We start from the raw sequence: 20,215 nt of genomic DNA, 5'->3' as shown, positions 1-20,215 counted from the left end.
TGATTTTATACTAGGGCTCGTTAGTTCCTATGTTGTGTTTCGGCAGTTCCCCGTTAGCTATCCTGTTCAAACACGTTTATGGAGCTGCAAATTCGTATTGACGCGTTCCGTTCAACAGAACAAGATGAAGAACAAAATTGAACTTTGTAAGTCGCGACGATTGTTTAACGTACTTTTGTCAAAATCTGTTGTCTGACCAATTGATAAGTTAGGAACCCTACTAACAGAGGAGAAAAAAACATAGTGTAGCTGTGTATAGCCAGAGCTGTGGCTATAAGGATACAATATTGACTTTATGTCAAACTTTATAAATAACAAGGGGGAGAACAATGGTGGATGGACGCAGTCATCTACAAACTTAAATGCCATGGCCAGTACCAACATGATTCCGAGTGAAAGTACATCCAGCAACATCGATATTATGTCTAGATTCTCCTTTGGATCTCCTTCGAAATCTAGTTTCCCGAGTTTATCATTTTCATCGTATCACAATTCTAATCAACAACAGTTAGGAAGTCCCTTAGATTCAACTCGGCGTCCAAGTGGGAACCAATCCAGAGTTTCCCATATGTACAATAATTCTTTGCTCAATTCAACAGGCTCAAACAATACTTACCATTTACAGGGTATAAATAATGAATACAACCATTCCCGACAAACTTCAACATCTCCACAAATACCAACAGCACCGCACTTTGTCAAACCATTGGTACCGACAGAACGGATGTATTTCCAAGCCTCAAGTGAAATTTTAGCTTGTGATAGATCATGGGAAACTCCCAACCTGATAGCTATAGCGACACCAAGGAATCTCCAATTATTGAAAGTGTCAACCACAGATATAAGTTTGGAGACGGATTTAGTGATTAAACAGAATGGTAGAAAGAAAATCAGTACAATCAGCGATTTGGCCTTTGGACACCAGAATTACGGAAGGTACCTTGCAGCATCCACAATAACTGGCTCCATATCTATCTATCATTTTGATAGAGGTACAAGAGTGAAGACAGTATTGAGTGGTCATAACCGTGCTGTCAATACCATAGATTTCAACCATATCAATTCCAGTTTGCTTGCCAGCGGATCACAGGATGGTAAAATACACATTTGGGATATTAAGACAAGTAGCTCAAAACCGGCCATGACTTTGAATTGCAATGCAGATGCAGTTAGATGCTGCAGCTTTCATAATAAGAAGCAAAACACATTAGCTGCTGTTTTTGATTCCGGCGTTGTGGAAAAATGGGATTTAAGAAAGACAAATACTTGGGAGAGAAGGATAAATGCCCACACCGGCCCTGCACTAACAGTGCATTGGCATCCTGAGCTAGACTACATTGTCACCGGTGGTAGAGATAAGCAACTACAGGTATGGAATTTGGAAGGCTCAAACGATATCAGAGAGCCGTCTCATGTGATAAATACTACAGGTCCAATATCAAAGGCGAGATGGTGTAAAGGCAGAGGAAATGGATCGATTATGAACACGGATATTGCCGTATCTTATTTCAATGATGATCCAAATGTTCATATCTGGAACCTGAATAGAAAGTTTATCCCGAAATCAATAATAGATGGGCATTCTGCTCAAATCACTCAAATATTATGGAGAACTCCTAAGCATTTGATCAGCTGTTCGAAGGATAAGACCCTTATTCAGTACGATGTTACCAAGGAAAAAGAGTTTATAGAAAACATACCTAATGGGGCAATTGCATGGAGTCCCACTAATACAGTGGACTTTGCCTTTGTTAAACAAACCAAGGCCCAATTCCAAGGGCCATTCAACATGTCTGCCAATGCTTCTAGAGCTGCCACTAATGAGTTGAATCCTGTGGATGAAGCCGACCAATCAAATGTGAGCGTGGGTAGTAGCAACAACTCCAACCAGAATGTAGGTAATATAGGCATAAATACAGCTACAAATGAGAACAGCGGTATGCAGTTATATGAGATGCTAAGCAAATCACCCGGAAATGGGAATTCCGTGGGCGGATCATCCTCTCTGCAGAAACACAAACAAGGTTTATCAAGGCAGCCGTCGTACATAAACAAAGCACAAATTCCCACACCCAAGAATCTACCGCCACCTGCATGGATAACGCCTGTTCATGTCCCACTTTTATCTAACGATCTGGAGAAGCTCCATTTTCTGTCCACCAACTATCTAATCAGAGTACCCCCTAGTTCTGACATAACTGAAGTTTGTGAGTTTAATTCCATGGTGGCGGCATCAGTTGGCCTTTTTCGAGACTCGCAAACCTGGAAGTCAATTCAAATGGCCATTAATTTGGACGAAGAGGTTAAACACAGTATTATTGCCGAGGAGAAGCTGAAAAACTTTACTTTTGAAAATAGCAATAAGGTGCCGTACAGTCGTTCAGATAGTCAACTCGGCTCTTCCTTCAATTCTGCCAGCGAATTGGTGGGCCATAGGAGGAGAGAAAGTAAAGATACCAGTGGATGTAGTTTCAAGGAAAGCGAACTATCCATGACGTACGGTAGCGAGCCGTATGAGTTCACAAGGGGAGATGAGAGTGCGATTATTGATGAAGAAGATGCCAAGAATGAAGTTCAAACGGACACCGAAGGGAGGGAAGACTCTGGTCGGAAGCTTGTAAACGGTGGGGAAGACGAAAACCATACTGATAAAGGTAATACAAGTGAATCACAGTCGACGAGAAGTAAGGTAGGTAGTGTCCGTGAGAAACTTGACCAAGTAAATCTTGGGACACCCAGCTTACCATTTCCCCAAGCGAGCCGACGTGGCTCGCATGCGGCGATTAGCAGATACAGATATTCATTTACAGGGTCTTCGATTGATCTGGATGACGAGAAACATGGTTCACCGTTGTCTCTTGGGGGATCTCCCATATTGAGTAGATCTAGGTCCAGGTTAATCCTGCAGAACTTCAACGCACGCAATATTGAGGAAACCATTATGCCACACATTAACAAAGTCGATACAAGGGCAAGCAAGATTTCCGATGCCAAAAGTCAACTAACGGCCATCATGAAGGAAGAGCAAAACTCGACTCTTACCTCAACGCAGGTGGCCTCTACTAGCAAAGAAGATGGCGATGACGCTAGCAGCGGCCAGAAGGACCGATTGGTTGTTCCTTGGAACCCAACGGACATGATCAAGAAGGCCTGTGAGTATAGTTCAGAGCAGGGCGATGTCTTGATGTGTGCCACCTTGTCATTGCTATTTGAGAGAAGCTATCCGGCAGCATTTTCCAAAATGCAAGCTGAAGAGTGGATTTACACTTACCACGAGTATCTTCTAAGATGCGGATACTTCAACAATGCTGCCACAATTCTCAGGATTGCATGTGAGAGCCACGAGAGTTTCAAGAAGATCGGACAGACGAAAACCTCCGTAAGACTGTTATGTTGTCATTGCCAGAAGCCGCTTTTAAACGAGAGGAGCAGAGAAAAATACAAAAAGAACCTAAACAGGCAATTAGACAGCGGCGACGCCGATGTGTACAGGGTCGACTTTGGGTTTTGGTACTGCGATCGATGTCGCCGATTACAAGGACAGTGTTGTTACTGTGTCGAACCAATCAAGGGGAATGCCGTTGCTCTGATTGGATGCGGCCACGAGGGCCATTTTGGGTGTTTCCGGACATGGTTTCTTGAACAGGGAGAGACAGAGTGTCCCTCCTGTGGCACAACTTGTATACACTAATAGTTGTATTTTTCCATATCTCTTTTGTGAAATATTTGTAAACAAAGAAAGAGAGACCCTTCTTATCTATAGAATTTCCATTTACGGCAGTACAAGTAGAACAGAAATGTAGGGGAAAAAAAAAAAAAGAAAAAAAAAGAAAAAGAAAAAGAAAAAAAACTAATTCTGTAAAGGGGATTTATAATAAATAAACACACACAGAATATATAAACCCCGGGAAATGTGCCGTTTCGCGCGGAGGCGATTTTTTTTTCTTTGCTCTTTTAGTTATAAGAAGTGGATTGTCGGTGTTGTCGTCATCCGATACCGTTCTGGTGGCTGGCTGCATATTGTACTTTGTGCCTTGTCTTTTGTTCTCCTTGTTCCTGTCCTTTCCTTTCTTTTAATTGGATTTTTGTTTTGTTTTATTTGGTTTAATATAGAGTAGCTATTGCTGAACTGCATTTCTAGAGTAATTGAGAATCCAAACACCCATTTACACTTGGTAATCAAACGTAAGAAAAATACAGAGTTTACCTGAAGGAGCTTCCAGTCAGATAAGAGGAAACAATAATCTCTGCAATCGTTAAACAAACAAAATGAAACTTACCAACATAACTGCACTACTTATTGGTGCTTATTTGTCAACAACCAATGCCGCTTTAATTTTGCCAGACACTCTCAGAGACTCGATGCAGAATCCCTTGAAGTTAAAGGATTCCATTGGCGAGAATGTCGTTGGCAAGGCAACGACTTTCTTGGAGAAGGCGGCCGATATCACCGGCCAAAACCTCAACGACTTGGATGATAATATCAAGCAAGTTTGGGCCGAGATGGAATTCAAGTTCCCCAATACCATCAAACAATTCCAAATGAGTTCGGAGCCACAGTTCAAGATCTCCAAAAGGCCTGCTGAGTTTTGGGACTTTTTAGTTGAAAACAAGGAGAAACTCACTGACTATAAATTGAGGGTAAAGAAAACAGAACCTGGAGAATTAGGTATTGACCATACCAAACAGTACTCTGGATATTTGGATGTTGAAAGTGAAGACAAACACTTTTTCTATTGGTTCTTTGAATCTAGAAATGACCCAAAGAATGATCCTGTTGTTCTTTGGCTGAACGGCGGTCCAGGTTGTTCTTCCTTAACTGGGTTGTTCTTTGAATTAGGTTCGTCTGCAATCGATGAAAATTTGAATCCTGTTTACAACCCTTACTCTTGGAATAGTAACGCCTCTGTGATTTTCCTTGATCAACCAGTTAATGTAGGTTACTCCTACTCTTCAGCTTCAGTATCAGATACAGTGGCTGCAGGGAAAGACGTTTACGCCTTCCTTGAGCTTTTCTTCCAACAATTTCCCGAATATAACGGCCTACCATTCCATATTGCCGCCGAATCTTATGGTGGTCATTATGTTCCTGTCTTTGCATCAGAGATTTTGTCACATGCAGACAGATCATTTGACTTAACTTCTGTTTTGATTGGTAACGGTCTAACCGATCCTTTAACTCAATATCCAGAATATGAAAAGATGGCATGTACTGAAGAATCTGGATACAAGCCTGTCCTAGATGAAACAGAATGTGAAGGCATGCTCGCTAATTTGCCAAGGTGCTTGTCATTTATCGAATCATGTTATGAGTCTGAGTCCGTATTCTCTTGTGTTCCTGCTTCCATTTACTGTAACAATGGTCAGATTGGACCTTATCAAAAGACCGGAAGAAATGTCTATGATGTCCGGAAGATGTGCGAAGGATCTTCCTTATGTTATAAAGGCTTGGAATATATTGACCAATACTTAAATCAAGACTTTGTTAAAGAAAAGTTAGGTGCTGAAGTTGAGACCTATGAATCATGTAATTTCGACGTTAACAGAAACTTTTTATTTGCTGGAGATTGGATGAAACCATACCATAAGAACGTAATTGATTTACTTGAAAAGGAGATACCAGTCTTAATCTATGCTGGAGATAAGGATTTTATCTGCAATTGGTTGGGAAATAAGGCATGGACTAACGAATTGGTATGGTCTGGAAAGGAAGACTTCCAGGATGCAAAAATCAAGAAATTGTTCTCCGATAGTGGCAAAACTCAAATTGGTGAGGTCAAGAATTTCGAACACTTTACATTTGCGAGAATGTTTGATGGTGGTCATATGGTTCCTTATGATCAACCAGAAGCTTCATTGACCATGTTCAACAGATGGATTTCAGGTGATTATGCATTAGGCACAAAATAATTTTGATTCTCTGGATTTTCTTTTTTTTTTATTTTGACCCATTTGAAATAGACTCAAGGTAAAGGTACCGTAACATCTACTCCTTATTTTACCCGTCTTTTTTTACCACCATTCTTGTGGGTACTTTCAATTTTTGTTTTCTGTTGTTATTTTATTTCGGTTTTGAAAGTCGAATCTATAAGTTTATATCAATCTAACAAACTTCTACACAATATTTTACTATTCTTCCGTTACTTGAATTCCGTCTTTAGAATCCACCCCTTTCTATCTCTATCCCACGTGCAGACCCCTTTGATCATGCTTCTGATAACATCAACAGTTTTCTTATCGCCAACATCGATGTCAAGGTTTTCCAATATATCCCTGGATTTGCTGAAGTTGCCTTCTACATTAGCCATATATTCCACCAATTTGTCTATCAACACTTGTGATGTCGGTTCTTGCTTCCTAGATTTTGATTTATCCATTCGCTTCAGATTCCAAAGAATTGTAGCAGATGACTGGGCGGTCGAACCACCTCGACCACTGACGCCATTCGGTAAGGCTGAACTGAATGCTCGAGTCCTGTTTCCCCCAGAAGCAAGTTTACCTGCTACACCATATTTACCCGTCCATGTTGGCACACCAATCTTTTTTGTCCTTGCTTGCTTTCGTGATGCCTTTAGTGCACTAACGGCTTCGTTGGCAATCCGCGTAGCTTCATTATCCACTAAAAGTTGGGAAGCTGATGTTCTGATATCACCTTGCCCCAATATTGACTCATGTTCAACAGCTGAATGAATACCCGATTTTTGGAATATTTCAGACATGATATTAGCATTTGGTTGCCGATGTGACTCTCCCAAGACCCTGCTGTCATCATCTTCGAACATTGTCTTTTCCTTTACTTGCTCTTCATCATATTCTTCCAATGATGCAACACCGGCAGCTTTCGTTGCTTCTATGAAATCTATATCACCTTCGTCTAAGTTCTGAGCTCCAGACCTGTTTAAATTTCTTGACCTGAATTTTGTCTTCCGCTCTTTAATACCATCAAATGTTTTTTCTTCAGCACCAAATAAATCTGCAGTCTCAGTACCTTTGACTTGGTCATCACCAAGGGTAAATAGATCGTACATGTCGGTCATTTTAAAAAATCTCTTTTGTTTGGGATCCTTCAAAATTTTGTTTGTCAAAAATTGCTTGAATATTTGTCTATGGTATATCTTCTCTTCAATGGAACCTGCCATAATAAGCCTATATATTGCAACATCCTGCTTCTGACCTAGTCTCCATGCTCTTTCTCTAGCTTGCATGTCGGTTGATGGATTCCAGTCTGGATCATAAATAATGACTCTTGATGCTCCCGTTAAGTTTACACCCAACCCACCTACTTTAGTTGTTAGTAGGAATACATTGTAAACTGGATTTTTGTTAAACTGGTCAACCAGTTCTTGTCTTTGAATTATTGGGGTAGAGCCATCCATTCGCATGTAGTTATACCTTTGTCCGTTCTCTTTATTATAGCTATCTAACAGCTGATTCAAAATGTTTAGCATCTGTTTAGTTTGAGTGAAAATTAAAGTCTTGCGTTCTTCCTTTGTCCATAGCTCCAATAAAGCCAATACAACCTGAATTTTCCCCGACTTTGACGCCAATTCTTTAACTTTTGGCAGTTTTATTATCTTCTTGTCTTTCGTGTTTAAGTCAACAAGCTGTGGGTGGTTGCAGATCTTTCTAAGCATGTCTATTCCATATAATGCGTTTCTTTTACCTGATAAGATTTTTTTAAAATCACCTGAATCAAGAAACCTCTGGTATAATTTTCTCTGTTCTTCTGTTAATTTACAAAATAAAACCATTTCTGTCTTTTTAGGTAAGTCTTTTGCAACATCTGCCTTAACTCTTCTGAGCAAGTACGGTGAGACCAAATCTTTTAGAACCGTTGCGCATTTGAATCCAGCTTGTACTTGAACATTAGTAGCATTGGCATATCCACCAAGATTTATAGGCACACAAAATTGTTTTTGAAATACAGGCAATGTACCTAATCTTCCCGGGAAAACAAAGTCAAACAAGCTCCATAGTTCGACCAAGTTATTTTGTATTGGTGTACCTGATAAGATTATTCTGTTGGGTGTCTTCAATTGCTTGCATGTAATTGTGATGAAACTGTCTGGGTTTCTGATTTTATGCCCTTCATCGAGAATAGCGTAGCCCCATCTTACGGGTAACAAATACTTTGCATATATTCTGACACCTGCATATGTGGTGATAATTACATGCCCTTCTTTGACGACTTTATCCACCAACTCTTGAACAGTTTTGTTATCTTTGGTTTTAGCTAAAGTCTGAACAGAACCATATTCCTCATTCTCGATATTCAATTCTAGCTCTTCTAGATCACTGCGGTTATGTTTACTTCTTTTATGTCTGTTCATCCCCTCACCAATTGAATGTAAAATAATGGCCCGGAATGGTGGCCACCACCGATGGAATTCATTACACCATTGCTTCAAAACAGTTGCCGGACATACTACTAGAATAGGGTGTTTCATGTTCCCGCTATAGTGCAATCCCGCAAGAAATGAAATAATCTGAACTGTTTTACCCAACCCCATTTCGTCTCCAATTATTCCACCAGTCTTTTGGTTATATAGCTCAGCTAACCATTGGACGCAGGTCTTCTGGTAGTCAAACAAACTCGGGTGTATATCTCCAGGTAATTTGAAGCTATCATTCAAGATTGCATCCCTGATGGTGGGATGAGGTTTTTCCCATTCTGGAACGCTTGGGTCTTCAACATATTCAGGCATATGTTTTCTCCGTAAGTAGGACCTCTGAGAGATCCATTCATTGAGTCTTCGTTTGTAGGCAAATTCATCGCCGTCATCAATATTTCGATCTTCTTCTTCGTCCAACGACTTCCGCTTGAATCCTTTCCTATTATTCTTGCCCATTTTAACCTTTCCTTCACCTTCACGGTTCAAAATTTCATCAAGCTCCTCACTGTCATCTACTACGCCGTCACTATTGATTTCATCGTAATCGATCTTAAAATCTGGATCATTTTCTTCATCATTTGACGGATTTTTCCCGTACATGTTTGCAATGTCAATCACTTTCGCTGACTCACTATCTATTACTTGCACGCTATTGAAACCGGGCATTACTAGATTTTTATGCGTTGGGGCTTGTACGTCTGACGCTTCCTCAATAAACGCGTTGCTAGTACCAAAAGCTGTAATTTTACCTATTCTTATAAGAAACTCCTCTTTAGTTTCGTCTGGAAGTTTTTCTGTTGCATCATTTACATCATCGTATTTCGAATGAAGCATTAGTTCAATATCTCTCATACGAGTCTTGATCTCATTGACGTCACGTAAAGAAGTCACAATTTCATTATCCTGAAGTTCTTCAATCTGTACTTCCAATCTGGTTTTCTCTGATATCTTTAAATTTGGGCCTTGAAGTTTTTTCTCTAATGTCAACAATTTCCCTTTATACTTTAGGTACCTATCATTGGCCTTTGATAATCTCTTTTGCTCCATCTCAAGCTCTTGTCTTAAAATCGCCACATCGGCATCATTTGCAACTTCCTTCTCCAAATGTGCCTGGTCCATCATTTTGATATCTAAAACCGATAAAGCATCAGTAGTTTCGTTGTCCTGATTGGGCTTGACATCCGACAATTTATCAATTGCCCCAATAGTGGACACTTCTTGTTCTGACACGGAATGATCTCCATTTTCTATAGTGCTGCTTTCTATACCCTCATCGTTCACTACTATCTCGTTTAGATCCTGCTCCACTGGACTCATGTCACGATTATTCTATTTTGATATTTGCCTCTGTCATAGATACTGATATCTAGATTGTTCGATTTTCACGATTTCATCTTTTAATGCACTTTTTTTATTTTTTATTTTTTCTTCATGAGCCACTGTTTGGGATTATTAATGAGGATTAAAATCAAACTGTTAGCGGTTTTCCACAATTCGTGCATGTGCTTTCCTTTTCTCAATACTTTACCAGCACCGTTATCTTGGATAAAGTAAAATACTGCTTGCCATGACTAAAGATGTCAGAATATCCTGTAATATGGAGGCCGGCAGGGTTCAAGAATTGGAGCAAATAGTTAAACCTGCCTTAGATATAATTATTCAGTACGTCAAGGAAATTGACAGTGGAAGTCGAAATATTGGTCCTAGGTTTGACAACCCTGCAGAACTTGATAAGAAGCTTGGACTGCAAGATATTGCAAATTTATTTGAGAAATCTATACAACAAGATGCTCTAGATCCCACTAAAGATGTTCTTCATGTTGTGGAGACGATACTGAACAACTCCGTCTGTACATGGCATCCCGGCTTTATGGATAAATTATACGTTGGTACAAATCCGATTGGGCTTTTGTCAGACATGGTTTTGTCAATTCTGAATACCAATTCCCACGTTTTCACTGTTTCCCCCGTGTTGACGGTAATTGAAAAAAAAGTTTCACAAAAATATGCCTTTATGTTTGGCTTTGACGGCGCACACGCAGGTGGTTTGACATTTAGCGGTGGATCGTGGTCTAACATTACTAGTTTACAAACAGCAAGAAGCTTCAAGTATCCAGACACCAAAACACAAGGCACCAGTAAATATAAGTTTGCAATATTCACCAGCGTGCATTCTCATTATAGTATTGATAAGGCTGCAATATTATTAGGTTTAGGTCTGGATTCAGTTTTTAAAGTTCCTGTAAACGAATACGGACAAATGAATACTGACGTGTTGGAAGCAAAAATTAAAACAAGTATCGAGAAAGGCTTCACGCCCCTCTACGTGAACGCTACTGCAGGAACAACTGTTTTCGGTTCGTACGATCCATTTGTGAAGATTTCAGAGATTGCCAAAAAATACAATTTATGGTTCCATATTGATGCATCTTGGGGAGGTAATGCCATTTTCAGCCCGAGTAGGAAGAGTAAACTCAATGGTTCTCATCTTGCTGATAGTATCACGTGCAACCCACATAAGATGCTCGGAGTTCCTACAACTTGTTCCTTTTTACTCACTCCAGATGAGCGTATCTTTAAGCAGGCCAATTCTTTGAATGCACCATATCTATTCCACAATTTGATGGACACCGAAGAAAATTTTGACTTGGCAGATGGTACCATGGGATGTGGACGCCGTCCCGATGCGCTGAAGTTCTACTTATCATGGCTGTACTACGGACAGGGTGGATTCCAAAAGAGAATTGACCATTCATTTGACCTAGTTAGATACTTTGTCTCCCAATTAACGAAAACACCGGGTTTCACCGTGGTTAACGATTTTCCAACCCCTTGTCTACAGGTTTGCTTTTATTACAATCCTACAAATCAGAAACTGACAGGTGAGGAAATGACCAGCTTGACAAGAAGAATCGCTATTGCCCTGCATAAAAGTGGTGATTTCTTAGTTGACTATGCGCCAAATCCTGACGATGCAATTATAGGTGAAGATAATGGCGAATTTTTCCGCTGCGTCTTGAACTCTCCGAATATTGATAGTGAACTAATTGACAAACTTATCAACAGTATTGTATCCCTAGGAAAAAAATTGGAAAATATTTAAAGTGCACCCTTTTATTCGTGGTGTGTTGTCGTTCACTTACGTTAGTAGATTCAAATATACACATCTATATACATGTTCATAGTAAAAGTCACAGAAACGGTATTCCTTATATCATTGTTTTTGGTTGGAATCCAAGGTCTTCAATTTCTTCATCTCTTCTCTAGGGTCAAATTCACCACTAGACAACTTATTGTATTGTTCATCATATTTTCCTGTACTCAAGGTACCATTACCTCTGATTCTCTTTCTCATGTCAACGATACCCCTCTTGCACTCAAGAAATGTAGCCAGGTGCGCTTTACAAAGTTCTGGTAACTCTTCGGTTAGCTCTGGCTTGGAAATACATTCCTTTGGTGTGTGTCTCTCGATCATAACACATGGGGATCTCTGTAAACAAATAGCAACCTGTTTGAGTTGATCTTTACAACTTGCAACCATCTTTGCCTAGTCAAAAATGTGATACGATGTGGATGGTTTTCCTTTTCTGGTGCCACTGAAGAAGATGGTGTCACTGATAGTTTGTGAAGTTTCCTGATCGCTCCAAAAAAAAATGGTAGTTTCATCATGACCTTTTCCTTCTCATATTCATTACAATCTTCGGGGATATTCTCCTTGTCGGAACAGTGCTTGCTCCTGGTTTCAGCATTACGCACCAATTGAAACCACTACACCTAATGTCTGTCAATTTCTTGCCAGGGCAACCGAATCACTCTTCGGATTCATGTTGTTTCGCCAACTGGAATACTATTCAGATATTAGCATATACCTCAGGAAATAACCTTGTCATACTTACTAAAAATTCCAAGCATTTACAAACGATATACCTACCAAAAGACTCATATACAGTTTATCTAAATAGGTCTAATGGGAAAATAGCCATTGCAATAGATAATGAGGTTCACATATACACTCCTGAAGTTTCAAATTATTACAACTTTAATTTTCATGGAAGAAAGAATATTGATGAATTGGAAATCGAGTGGACATTGGAGCACGTCATTGTCAACGAAAATGATACATCCAAAATTAACAGTTTATGTTGGTCAGACTACACAGTACCGCAAAGCGATGAGCTTGAGCTGCAATTTATGGAATTACCTAGAGAATTTAACTCGAAAACAACATGCGAATTAGTGACAGGTTCTGACAGCTCTCTTGCTATGCATAAGTTGTACTATGATAAGGCTGATCCAGAAGAAAACGTTAAATGCACGTTGATATGGTTCAAGAAACAGCCCAATCCTATATACAAAGTTAAGTTTTCACCAAATGCTACATGTATTGCGAGTATTGGGTTCTATGATAAACATGTGAAACTATGGAATAGGAATGGATTTAGTGAAGAAAATTTAGATTTTGAATTACATTATTTACCCCACGACACATTTGTAACTGATATCATTTGGAAGAGATATGTTACGTCGAATTCTACAACAGCCGCTACAAAAGATAACACATCATCAAAGTCTTCAGAGAGTTTTATCTTAAAACCTGTGAATAGTATTATTAAGCACGATTGCAGATTGATGTCGGATGAAAGTAGTATACACTCAAGTACTTTAAAGGAGTATTATCATAATACACTCTACACCTTCACATATAATTCAAATATGAGAGTCTTCTCTACATTTAGACTGGATAGAGGCTTTGAAATCTTTGAATCGGGACGGCTGGACTTGTATCAAGATGATCCTTCCAAAAGGGGAAAGGGTATTTTGAAAACCGTCACTTTTATTGATAATCAATTTTTGGAACTTGAGCTTGAAGATATGTTAAAGAAGTTCGAAGCATCATCAACTAAACTCGATCATTCTATGAAAATGCAGAATAAGATTCTTGATCTGCTTAAACTGAAATGTGAATTATGCATTGTCGTTGGTAGCGATGGTGTGCTTACTCTTTACCTCCTCTCAAACCTCTGTAATGTTCTACCTTCAAAAATGACAATAACCAAGTTAGATAAGTTACGTGTTGATGGTAAATCTTACTTGTCAATAATCAAATTATCTAAATACTGTCTTCCATCACATCCTTCAGATTTTATAGTTAAATCCATACAGATTGATCATTATTCCAAAAGTTCAATCCTAACTTTAGTTTTACATGATTGTTTCAAGCATACCATTAGGGTAATCAACATAGATTTCACAAGTTTCTTACAATTTGATCGTTCAAAGTATAATAATGAAGGTGTGCCGCTGAAGCATAAGGTTGTCCATGTTGGTCGTTTGGCACAAAAGTTTACAGGACATAACAAATCGATAAGAAGGCTAATAAGGTCAGCAGATGGCTCTTCTGTGCTATCATTGACTAGGTTTCAAAGAACTGTGCTCTGGACCCCAATTAGTTTAAGCAATGAAAGGAAAACATTAACAAAAAGATGTGTTATAGTCACCGATACACCAATTCAAAATGTTGTCATTTGGAATAACTCTCATTATGCTATCGTTATTCTGGAAAGAAAAATAATAGTGTTTGATTGCGTGAACACATTTTCTAATCTGACGGCTCAAGAAGTCGCAATGTTAGATATTGATACAGCCCTGCCCCCAGATTGTGTATTCTTACTTCCTGAAACCTCAAAGTCTGAGTGTCATATCGTCATGGTAAATAAAGATAGATCATGCAAATGCTTTAGGTTTAGCGTTCATCCAAATAATAATGGTGATATGGAATATAAACTAGAGAAATATTTCATTGACCCTTTGCCGAATGATAGCAACGATGAAATTTACATGCTCTCTGCGGTTGACCCAGTAGGATGGATGCAATCTATTGATCGGGTTGGTAGGGCAATTTTGGTTACAGTCACACCCAATGGACGAGTTTTCATTTATTATGTCTCATTTAGTAAGGCTAAAGACGGGAATGGTTTAATTAGATGGCATTTGAAGGATAGCTTTAAAACGGGGATCAACAACTGCTCTCTGATATCTGTGTCTTCAATCAATAAGATGGCACTTGTTGATGAAACAAGATCCAAGTTAAGTATTTGGGACATGAAGGTTTCTGTTAGAGACTATTATGAGGAATTTGAAAATGAAGTCATAAAAGACCTAGATTGGACATCGACTGAATTTGACCAAGGAATCCTTGCTGTTGGTTTTAAATCGCACTCTTTGTTATACACACAGTTGCGCCATGACTATACTAATCAAAGGCTATCGTTTGTAAAGATTAAAAAGGTTGACCTATCTCATGAAACCACACACGAGATTGGAGACTCTATATGGATGGGTGACGGCAACCTTGTCATTGGCGCCGGTAACCAATTATACCTAAGCGATAAAAAACTCGATGCCACTAAGGATGAGGTTACACGGCAAGCAATTGGGTCACTAGAAATTCGATCCAATGATTTATTTCACTTGTGTGCGGTACTAAACGGACCTTTGCCATTGTATCATCCACAATTTATTATACAGTCAGTGTTTCTTGGAATGATACCACTCGTGAAGATTATCTTACTTCAGCTATCTCATATATTAAGAGAGATAGATTTAGGAGTAAGGAGGGAGGATGATTTTGGCTTTGACATTCAAATTGAGAAGGTTATGACACTGTTAAGTAATATAGTCAACCAAAATGAGGATTTTTACAGCAAAGAAAATGATGACCTTAATGAACAAGGTTTTCAAATACTAATTGAAAAATTGCAAAAGATCAAGCTACCATTTCTTACAGGACATCAGCAAATCACCCTATTACATACCATTTACATTCTCAAAGACATTACACTATACCAATCCAAAGTTTTGGACATTAGTGGTCTTAAATTTTTTTTGGCAATGAAACTATTTACAGTGAACATGACAAATCCTTTGTTTGTATCAACGCATGATTCAATAAGCATGAGGGATATATCATTTGCATTGCATTCAGATAATAGAGACCTTCTCTATGGGTTGTTGGAAGAGAAGAACGGAAATCAATTGAATTGGAATTTAGCAAGGAGCTATTTATTGCCTTATTGGCTTGACATCACTAGATTACAACATGCCATGGAAAAGATTGCGGCTAACGAGTTTTTAAAGTTCCAAAGAGAAAATGGTGGTCGCAAGGACCCTTCAACATGCTCAATTTTTTATCTTGCATTGAAGAAAAAGAAAGTTTTAGTTGGATTATGGAAGACATCATTTGGTAATCCAGAACGTGAAAAAATGATCAAATTTTTAAGCAATGATTTTACAGAAAAAAGGTGGAAGTCTGCTGCCAATAAAAATGCATACGTTTTATTAGGTAAACATCGGTATATGGATGCTGCATCATTTTTTCTTTTAGCTGGTTCTCCTAAGGATGCCGTTAATGTCATTGTAAGGCAAATAAAGGACATACCATTGGCAATAGCAGTTGCTAGGTGTTATGATGGGATTGATGATGGTGTTTCGGTAAGAACAGTTATAGAGAGACAGATGTTGACGGACGCTATCACTACCAATGATCGGTGGAAACTAAGTTGGATTTTCTGGATCTTGGGGGATAAAATTCATTCAGTCCAATCGTTGATAAAACCATTACACAAGATAAAAGATGACGTGAAGATGAATTTACCCGATTACCAATGGCCTAATATTGATAGTGTGGTCAAAACTACAGATACAGAAGATCCTGTTTTGCTGATTATGTACGATTCTCTTAGAAAAAGAAATGTCAAGTACTATCAGGGTATCTCGATGATTGAACCAAAACATGAATTTTCTTTTGTGATCAAAGCTGCCACAATGTACACCAAAATGGGCTGTGATTGGTTGGCACTTTATTTGCTCAGAACATGGGAATTTTCAGAAGCTAATAATGAACAAAAAGCATATATTATGCAAGCTGGTCAAGAAGAAGAAGTCAAGCTTCAGAAACCAGGTGATATTCTGGCTAAATTTATGTCTCCTTCTGGGTCAAGTAATTCTAGGGAACCCCCTAAAGAGCTACCTAGTTTGCTAGACAATTACACCGATTTCCCACACACACCAAGTATACTTTGCAGTCCCCATAGCGAGGAGGGGAAGGAACCTAGCTTACTAGACAAGTTTAGCAGTGGTACTAGTTCTACACCGTCTTCCGGGGATGTAAATACTAAGAAAGTAAATATAGGAGCATCTACATCGGGAGTTCCTAACTTATTAGATAATTGGGCATAATATTATATTTGTATAAATTATCAATATAGTCATATTCATACGTTAATAGAACAGTAGGGTACAGAAAAAAAAGAATCACTTTACTTAAAAACTAATAAGTTTTAGTCGAATCAAAAAACGAATCAAAAAATGAAAGCAAATGTGGCGAATGGTCTAATAGCTCCTGGCCATTGTTAATGATTGTCTTAGTCTTCTCAACCAATGGAGTCTTCGTAGGCAGACCATTTATAACTGCAGAGGCGATTTTAATTGTATTTTCTAATGAGCGCTTTCTTTTGATGTCAACATTCAAAATATTGTTGAATCTATAAACAAATGCGAGACATTGGAACAAGGACTTGACAGAATTGATGAAAACGATAAAAACAGGTGCCTTTTTCAGGTGTGACTCGACACGCTGCTTCTTAACAAACCTTATAATTATATTTTCACTCATTGATGAAACCTCATATAGGATATCCTTAAACAAGGATATTTCGCTTCCTGCGATTGAATTTCCAGAAGGATCTTCCCGAAGCTGTAGATCAAACAAGGAATTAAACTTAATTAAAACACTCTGGTATAATAGGGTTGTTGTATTGGTAATGACGATATTCATCAAGGGTTCTGTTGTTAGGTCAAAAAACAATAAATTGTTGTGCATACTCTCGAAATTTTTAACCAGCTCATCGACTTTGCTCCTAATTGAATCTATTGATGATAAAGACTTTAAAGTTTCTAGTTCCACCATATTCAAAAACATTTTACACCACTTAATTATATTCTCCGAAATGGTTAGTAATAGAATCTTGGAAGATGAAGAGTTTATGTCCAACATAACTTGATTATTATCTAGTTTTTGCATTGCTTCATGTAAATAGTAGCTGTTTTTTTCATTGGAGGAGGAATTCTGAATATCGGAGTCGCTATTCAATGGTAGAAAGGTTGTCGGAGAAGGAAGTTTTGTGAATATCACTGACAAACTATCAACTGATAGGGCACAGGGTAGACCTGTAACTAATGAAGACCACTTATCGATTGCATAAACTTCCCATAGAACTCTTCTGCGCTCCTCTACTAATGGAATATCTTGATCCAACCCATCATCTTGTAACAAGGTATTAGTAGACTCATATTGTTCTTTCGATAGTGTAAAGCTTCTAAAAAAAATTGCCGGAGTGCCCAAAGTTGTGGGGGATAAGTCAATCTGATCGTAGCCATACATTTGTGTTAGTCTAATTGATGAACTAATGGTTAGTGCAGCTCTCATTTCTCTACCTGACAAGAATTCAAATTGGGATTTCAAGCAAAGTGCATGAAGGTAAGACAAAATATCCGAATGAAAACTATCCCTATTGGATTCCCAATAATCATTCATTTGGGCTAAAGAAGCTACGTACAATCTGTCAACCATGGATTCATATTCCTTTAAATAGAAACATGCCATTGTCCATATCATGTAGGAATAGTGCAGAATTCTTTTTGGATCCTTGATGAATGTATTATAATATCTTTGGGTTGAATATTTAAAGATCCTAGTATTTGAATCAAAGTAAAAGGCATGGAATTTATCAATATCTTTCATAGTTAAACCAAGACTAGGCAACCCAATTATTTCTTCAAACGATTTATTAGTAACGTTGGTTAGGCTCGTGTTAAACTGGTGTCTGTTGTTGGAAGTACCTGATGAATGTGTGTCGTTTGTTTGGTTGAATAAACCATCTGGGGTTTGAATTGGATTCATGAAATTTTGCACAGAGATTCGGCTACTTGAAGAGGGTGACAATGAGGGAGGTTGTATATTGGGTAAAGGAGAATTTATAGGGAACTGAAACTGGCTGTAGTTTATTGGGGTATTTAGTTCAGAGGATGTTTTTGGTTCTTTCCATGTTTTATAAGTACTGAAATCGTTATATGTGTTTAGATTTTCTAAATTTGCCATATCCAAGGTACTCATTCCATTGATTGAATTCAAGGTTTCAACGTTATTTTTAGATGTAGCTTCCTTTGGTGAAAAAGAGTTCGATATTGATGTAGATGCAGAACCTGCATTGGGGTCTGAAGTCGGTCTTGCATTGGGATTAGCCGTGGACGCTGAGATACTGTTGGCCACTGGTGCTGGTTTTACCTTTGCAGAAGGTGCTTTTGTGATTTTCTTTGGCTGTCTAGTAGACACCGACGACAAAATACCCGAATTACCGCTTGGTTTTGGCCCGGTTTTCTTGTGCTGTACGTATACACAATTTAAACTTTTTTGCTTGCAACGGGAACATTGGGGAAGGGCCTTGTCGCATTTTAGTTTCTTCTCTCGACATGACAGACAGGCAATTTTCGTGTTGACCGTACCATGAAAAGGTTTTGAGTCCGAGGACAAATCAGTCATGGAATCTCCAATGGTAATATAGTAATCCCTTTGGTGTGAAAGTGGAGGAATGTTGGCAAAGAAGCAATGTGGATCTCCGTCAGAGCTCAAAGTAGTTGTTGATCTTCATCACTCTCTATAATAACATGCGGAGAAAGACAAGATTTTCCTATTAAAATAATTTTTGCGAGTTTGTTTCTTCGAAATAATTTGATTTATTTAGACCATCATAATATTGCTTTACAAATAAAACTACTATAGACAAGAGAATAAACGGGATTACTCCTCCCTTTTACCGTTTCCCCCCTGGGGAGGGCATTTAACGACCAATGTTAAGGAGGAGGGATTGGCTTGATGCACCACCTTCGTCTCCTGAACCACCTTTTGGTAAGTATGCGACATTAGGAGAATTTGCTAATGTAGCAGCAATGTCCTTCGATGCTTCGATTCTTCTAATCAATAGCAAACCATCACCGGCCTTTGCTAGGGCTTTGGAGATATGATCTGCAGCCTCAGCTTCACCCTCTGCCCTAATAATTGCAGCTTTACGTTCTTGGTCTGCTTTGTCAACGAGATACTTAGCTCTTTCGGCCTCTTGTTGTGCAACTTGCTTTCTTTCAACAGCCTTTGTGAACTCCTGGCCAAACGACATATGGGTGATGGAGACATCTTCCAACTTGATGTTGAAATTGGCTGCTCTAGCAGCTAACTCATCTCTGATTTTGTTAGAGATAACCTCTCTCATATAAATCAATTCCGCTGCATCGAATTGCGCTACAATAGACTTTAAGATTTCGTTACCAATGGAAGGTAGCACTCTGTCATCGTAATCAAGCCCCAAGTTCTGGTAAATGGCTGGTAGTTTCATAACATCGGGTCTGTGCAAAACTCTCAAAGTGATGGAAACCTGTTGTAGATCCTTGGAACCAGTGACGGTGTTGATGGTTCTTGGTCTTGTTTTGACATCATAAATAATTGGTCTCTGCAACCATGGAATGACAAAGTTCATGCCTTCGCCAACCACTTGAGGTTTAATACCTGAGAATCTGTCGAATATAACTGCCCTTTCACCACCTTTGACATCGTAAAGAGAAAGATCTGCAACTAAAATCGCAGCAGAAACGGGAATTGCAAGTTTGGATACAATATTGGCTAAACGGGACATGGTCTTTGTTGCTCCTTATACACCTCAAACAAGAAACGCCTTTGTTACCTCCTTTGTAATCAAGCAGGGATGTGGTGT

The 20,215-nt window shown here is 38.7% G+C and overlaps 8 protein-coding genes across 8 annotated transcripts; 4 read left to right on the top strand and 4 right to left on the bottom strand.

Moving 5' to 3' along the window:
* Positions 1–295: 295 nt before the first annotated feature.
* C5L36_0B00420 (uncharacterized protein) lies at positions 296–3,691 on the top strand (the record flags this gene model as incomplete). The annotated part of the gene is made up of 1 exon (XM_029464393.1): positions 296–3,691. One exon carries the CDS (start codon positions 296–298, stop codon positions 3,689–3,691), a length of 3,396 nt encoding a protein of 1,131 aa, XP_029320252.1.
* Positions 3,692–4,269: 578 nt separating this feature from the next.
* C5L36_0B00410 (uncharacterized protein) lies at positions 4,270–5,910 on the top strand (the record flags this gene model as incomplete). The annotated part of the gene is made up of 1 exon (XM_029464392.1): positions 4,270–5,910. The coding sequence occupies one exon, from the start codon at positions 4,270–4,272 to the stop codon at positions 5,908–5,910; it is 1,641 nt and encodes a 546-aa protein (XP_029320251.1).
* A 230-nt stretch (positions 5,911–6,140) lies between these two features.
* Positions 6,141–9,710, bottom strand: C5L36_0B00400 (uncharacterized protein; the record flags this gene model as incomplete). The annotated part of the gene is made up of 1 exon (XM_029464391.1): positions 6,141–9,710. One exon carries the CDS (start codon positions 9,708–9,710, stop codon positions 6,141–6,143), a length of 3,570 nt encoding a protein of 1,189 aa, XP_029320250.1.
* Positions 9,711–9,960: 250 nt separating this feature from the next.
* Positions 9,961–11,496, top strand: C5L36_0B00390 (uncharacterized protein; the record flags this gene model as incomplete). Its single annotated transcript, XM_029464390.1, has 1 exon — positions 9,961–11,496. One exon carries the CDS (start codon positions 9,961–9,963, stop codon positions 11,494–11,496), a length of 1,536 nt encoding a protein of 511 aa, XP_029320249.1.
* Positions 11,497–11,607: 111 nt separating this feature from the next.
* Positions 11,608–11,934, bottom strand: C5L36_0B00380 (uncharacterized protein; the record flags this gene model as incomplete). Its single annotated transcript, XM_029464389.1, has 1 exon — positions 11,608–11,934. The coding sequence occupies one exon, from the start codon at positions 11,932–11,934 to the stop codon at positions 11,608–11,610; it is 327 nt and encodes a 108-aa protein (XP_029320248.1).
* Positions 11,935–12,170: 236 nt separating this feature from the next.
* On the top strand, positions 12,171–16,631 carry C5L36_0B00370 (uncharacterized protein; the record flags this gene model as incomplete). The annotated part of the gene is made up of 1 exon (XM_029464388.1): positions 12,171–16,631. The coding sequence occupies one exon, from the start codon at positions 12,171–12,173 to the stop codon at positions 16,629–16,631; it is 4,461 nt and encodes a 1,486-aa protein (XP_029320247.1).
* Positions 16,632–16,722: 91 nt separating this feature from the next.
* C5L36_0B00360 (uncharacterized protein) lies at positions 16,723–18,993 on the bottom strand (the record flags this gene model as incomplete). The annotated part of the gene is made up of 1 exon (XM_029464387.1): positions 16,723–18,993. The coding sequence occupies one exon, from the start codon at positions 18,991–18,993 to the stop codon at positions 16,723–16,725; it is 2,271 nt and encodes a 756-aa protein (XP_029320246.1).
* Positions 18,994–19,291: 298 nt separating this feature from the next.
* Positions 19,292–20,137, bottom strand: C5L36_0B00350 (uncharacterized protein; the record flags this gene model as incomplete). The annotated part of the gene is made up of 1 exon (XM_029464386.1): positions 19,292–20,137. The coding sequence occupies one exon, from the start codon at positions 20,135–20,137 to the stop codon at positions 19,292–19,294; it is 846 nt and encodes a 281-aa protein (XP_029320245.1).
* Positions 20,138–20,215: the final 78 nt, after the last annotated feature.

This window comes from Pichia kudriavzevii, chromosome 2 (assembly GCF_003054445.1).
Source record: "Pichia kudriavzevii chromosome 2, complete sequence".
NCBI classification, from domain to species: domain Eukaryota; kingdom Fungi; phylum Ascomycota; class Pichiomycetes; order Pichiales; family Pichiaceae; genus Pichia; species Pichia kudriavzevii.
Note: the sequence above shows the minus strand (reverse complement) of the source record. Positions and strands in the feature narration are given on the sequence as shown.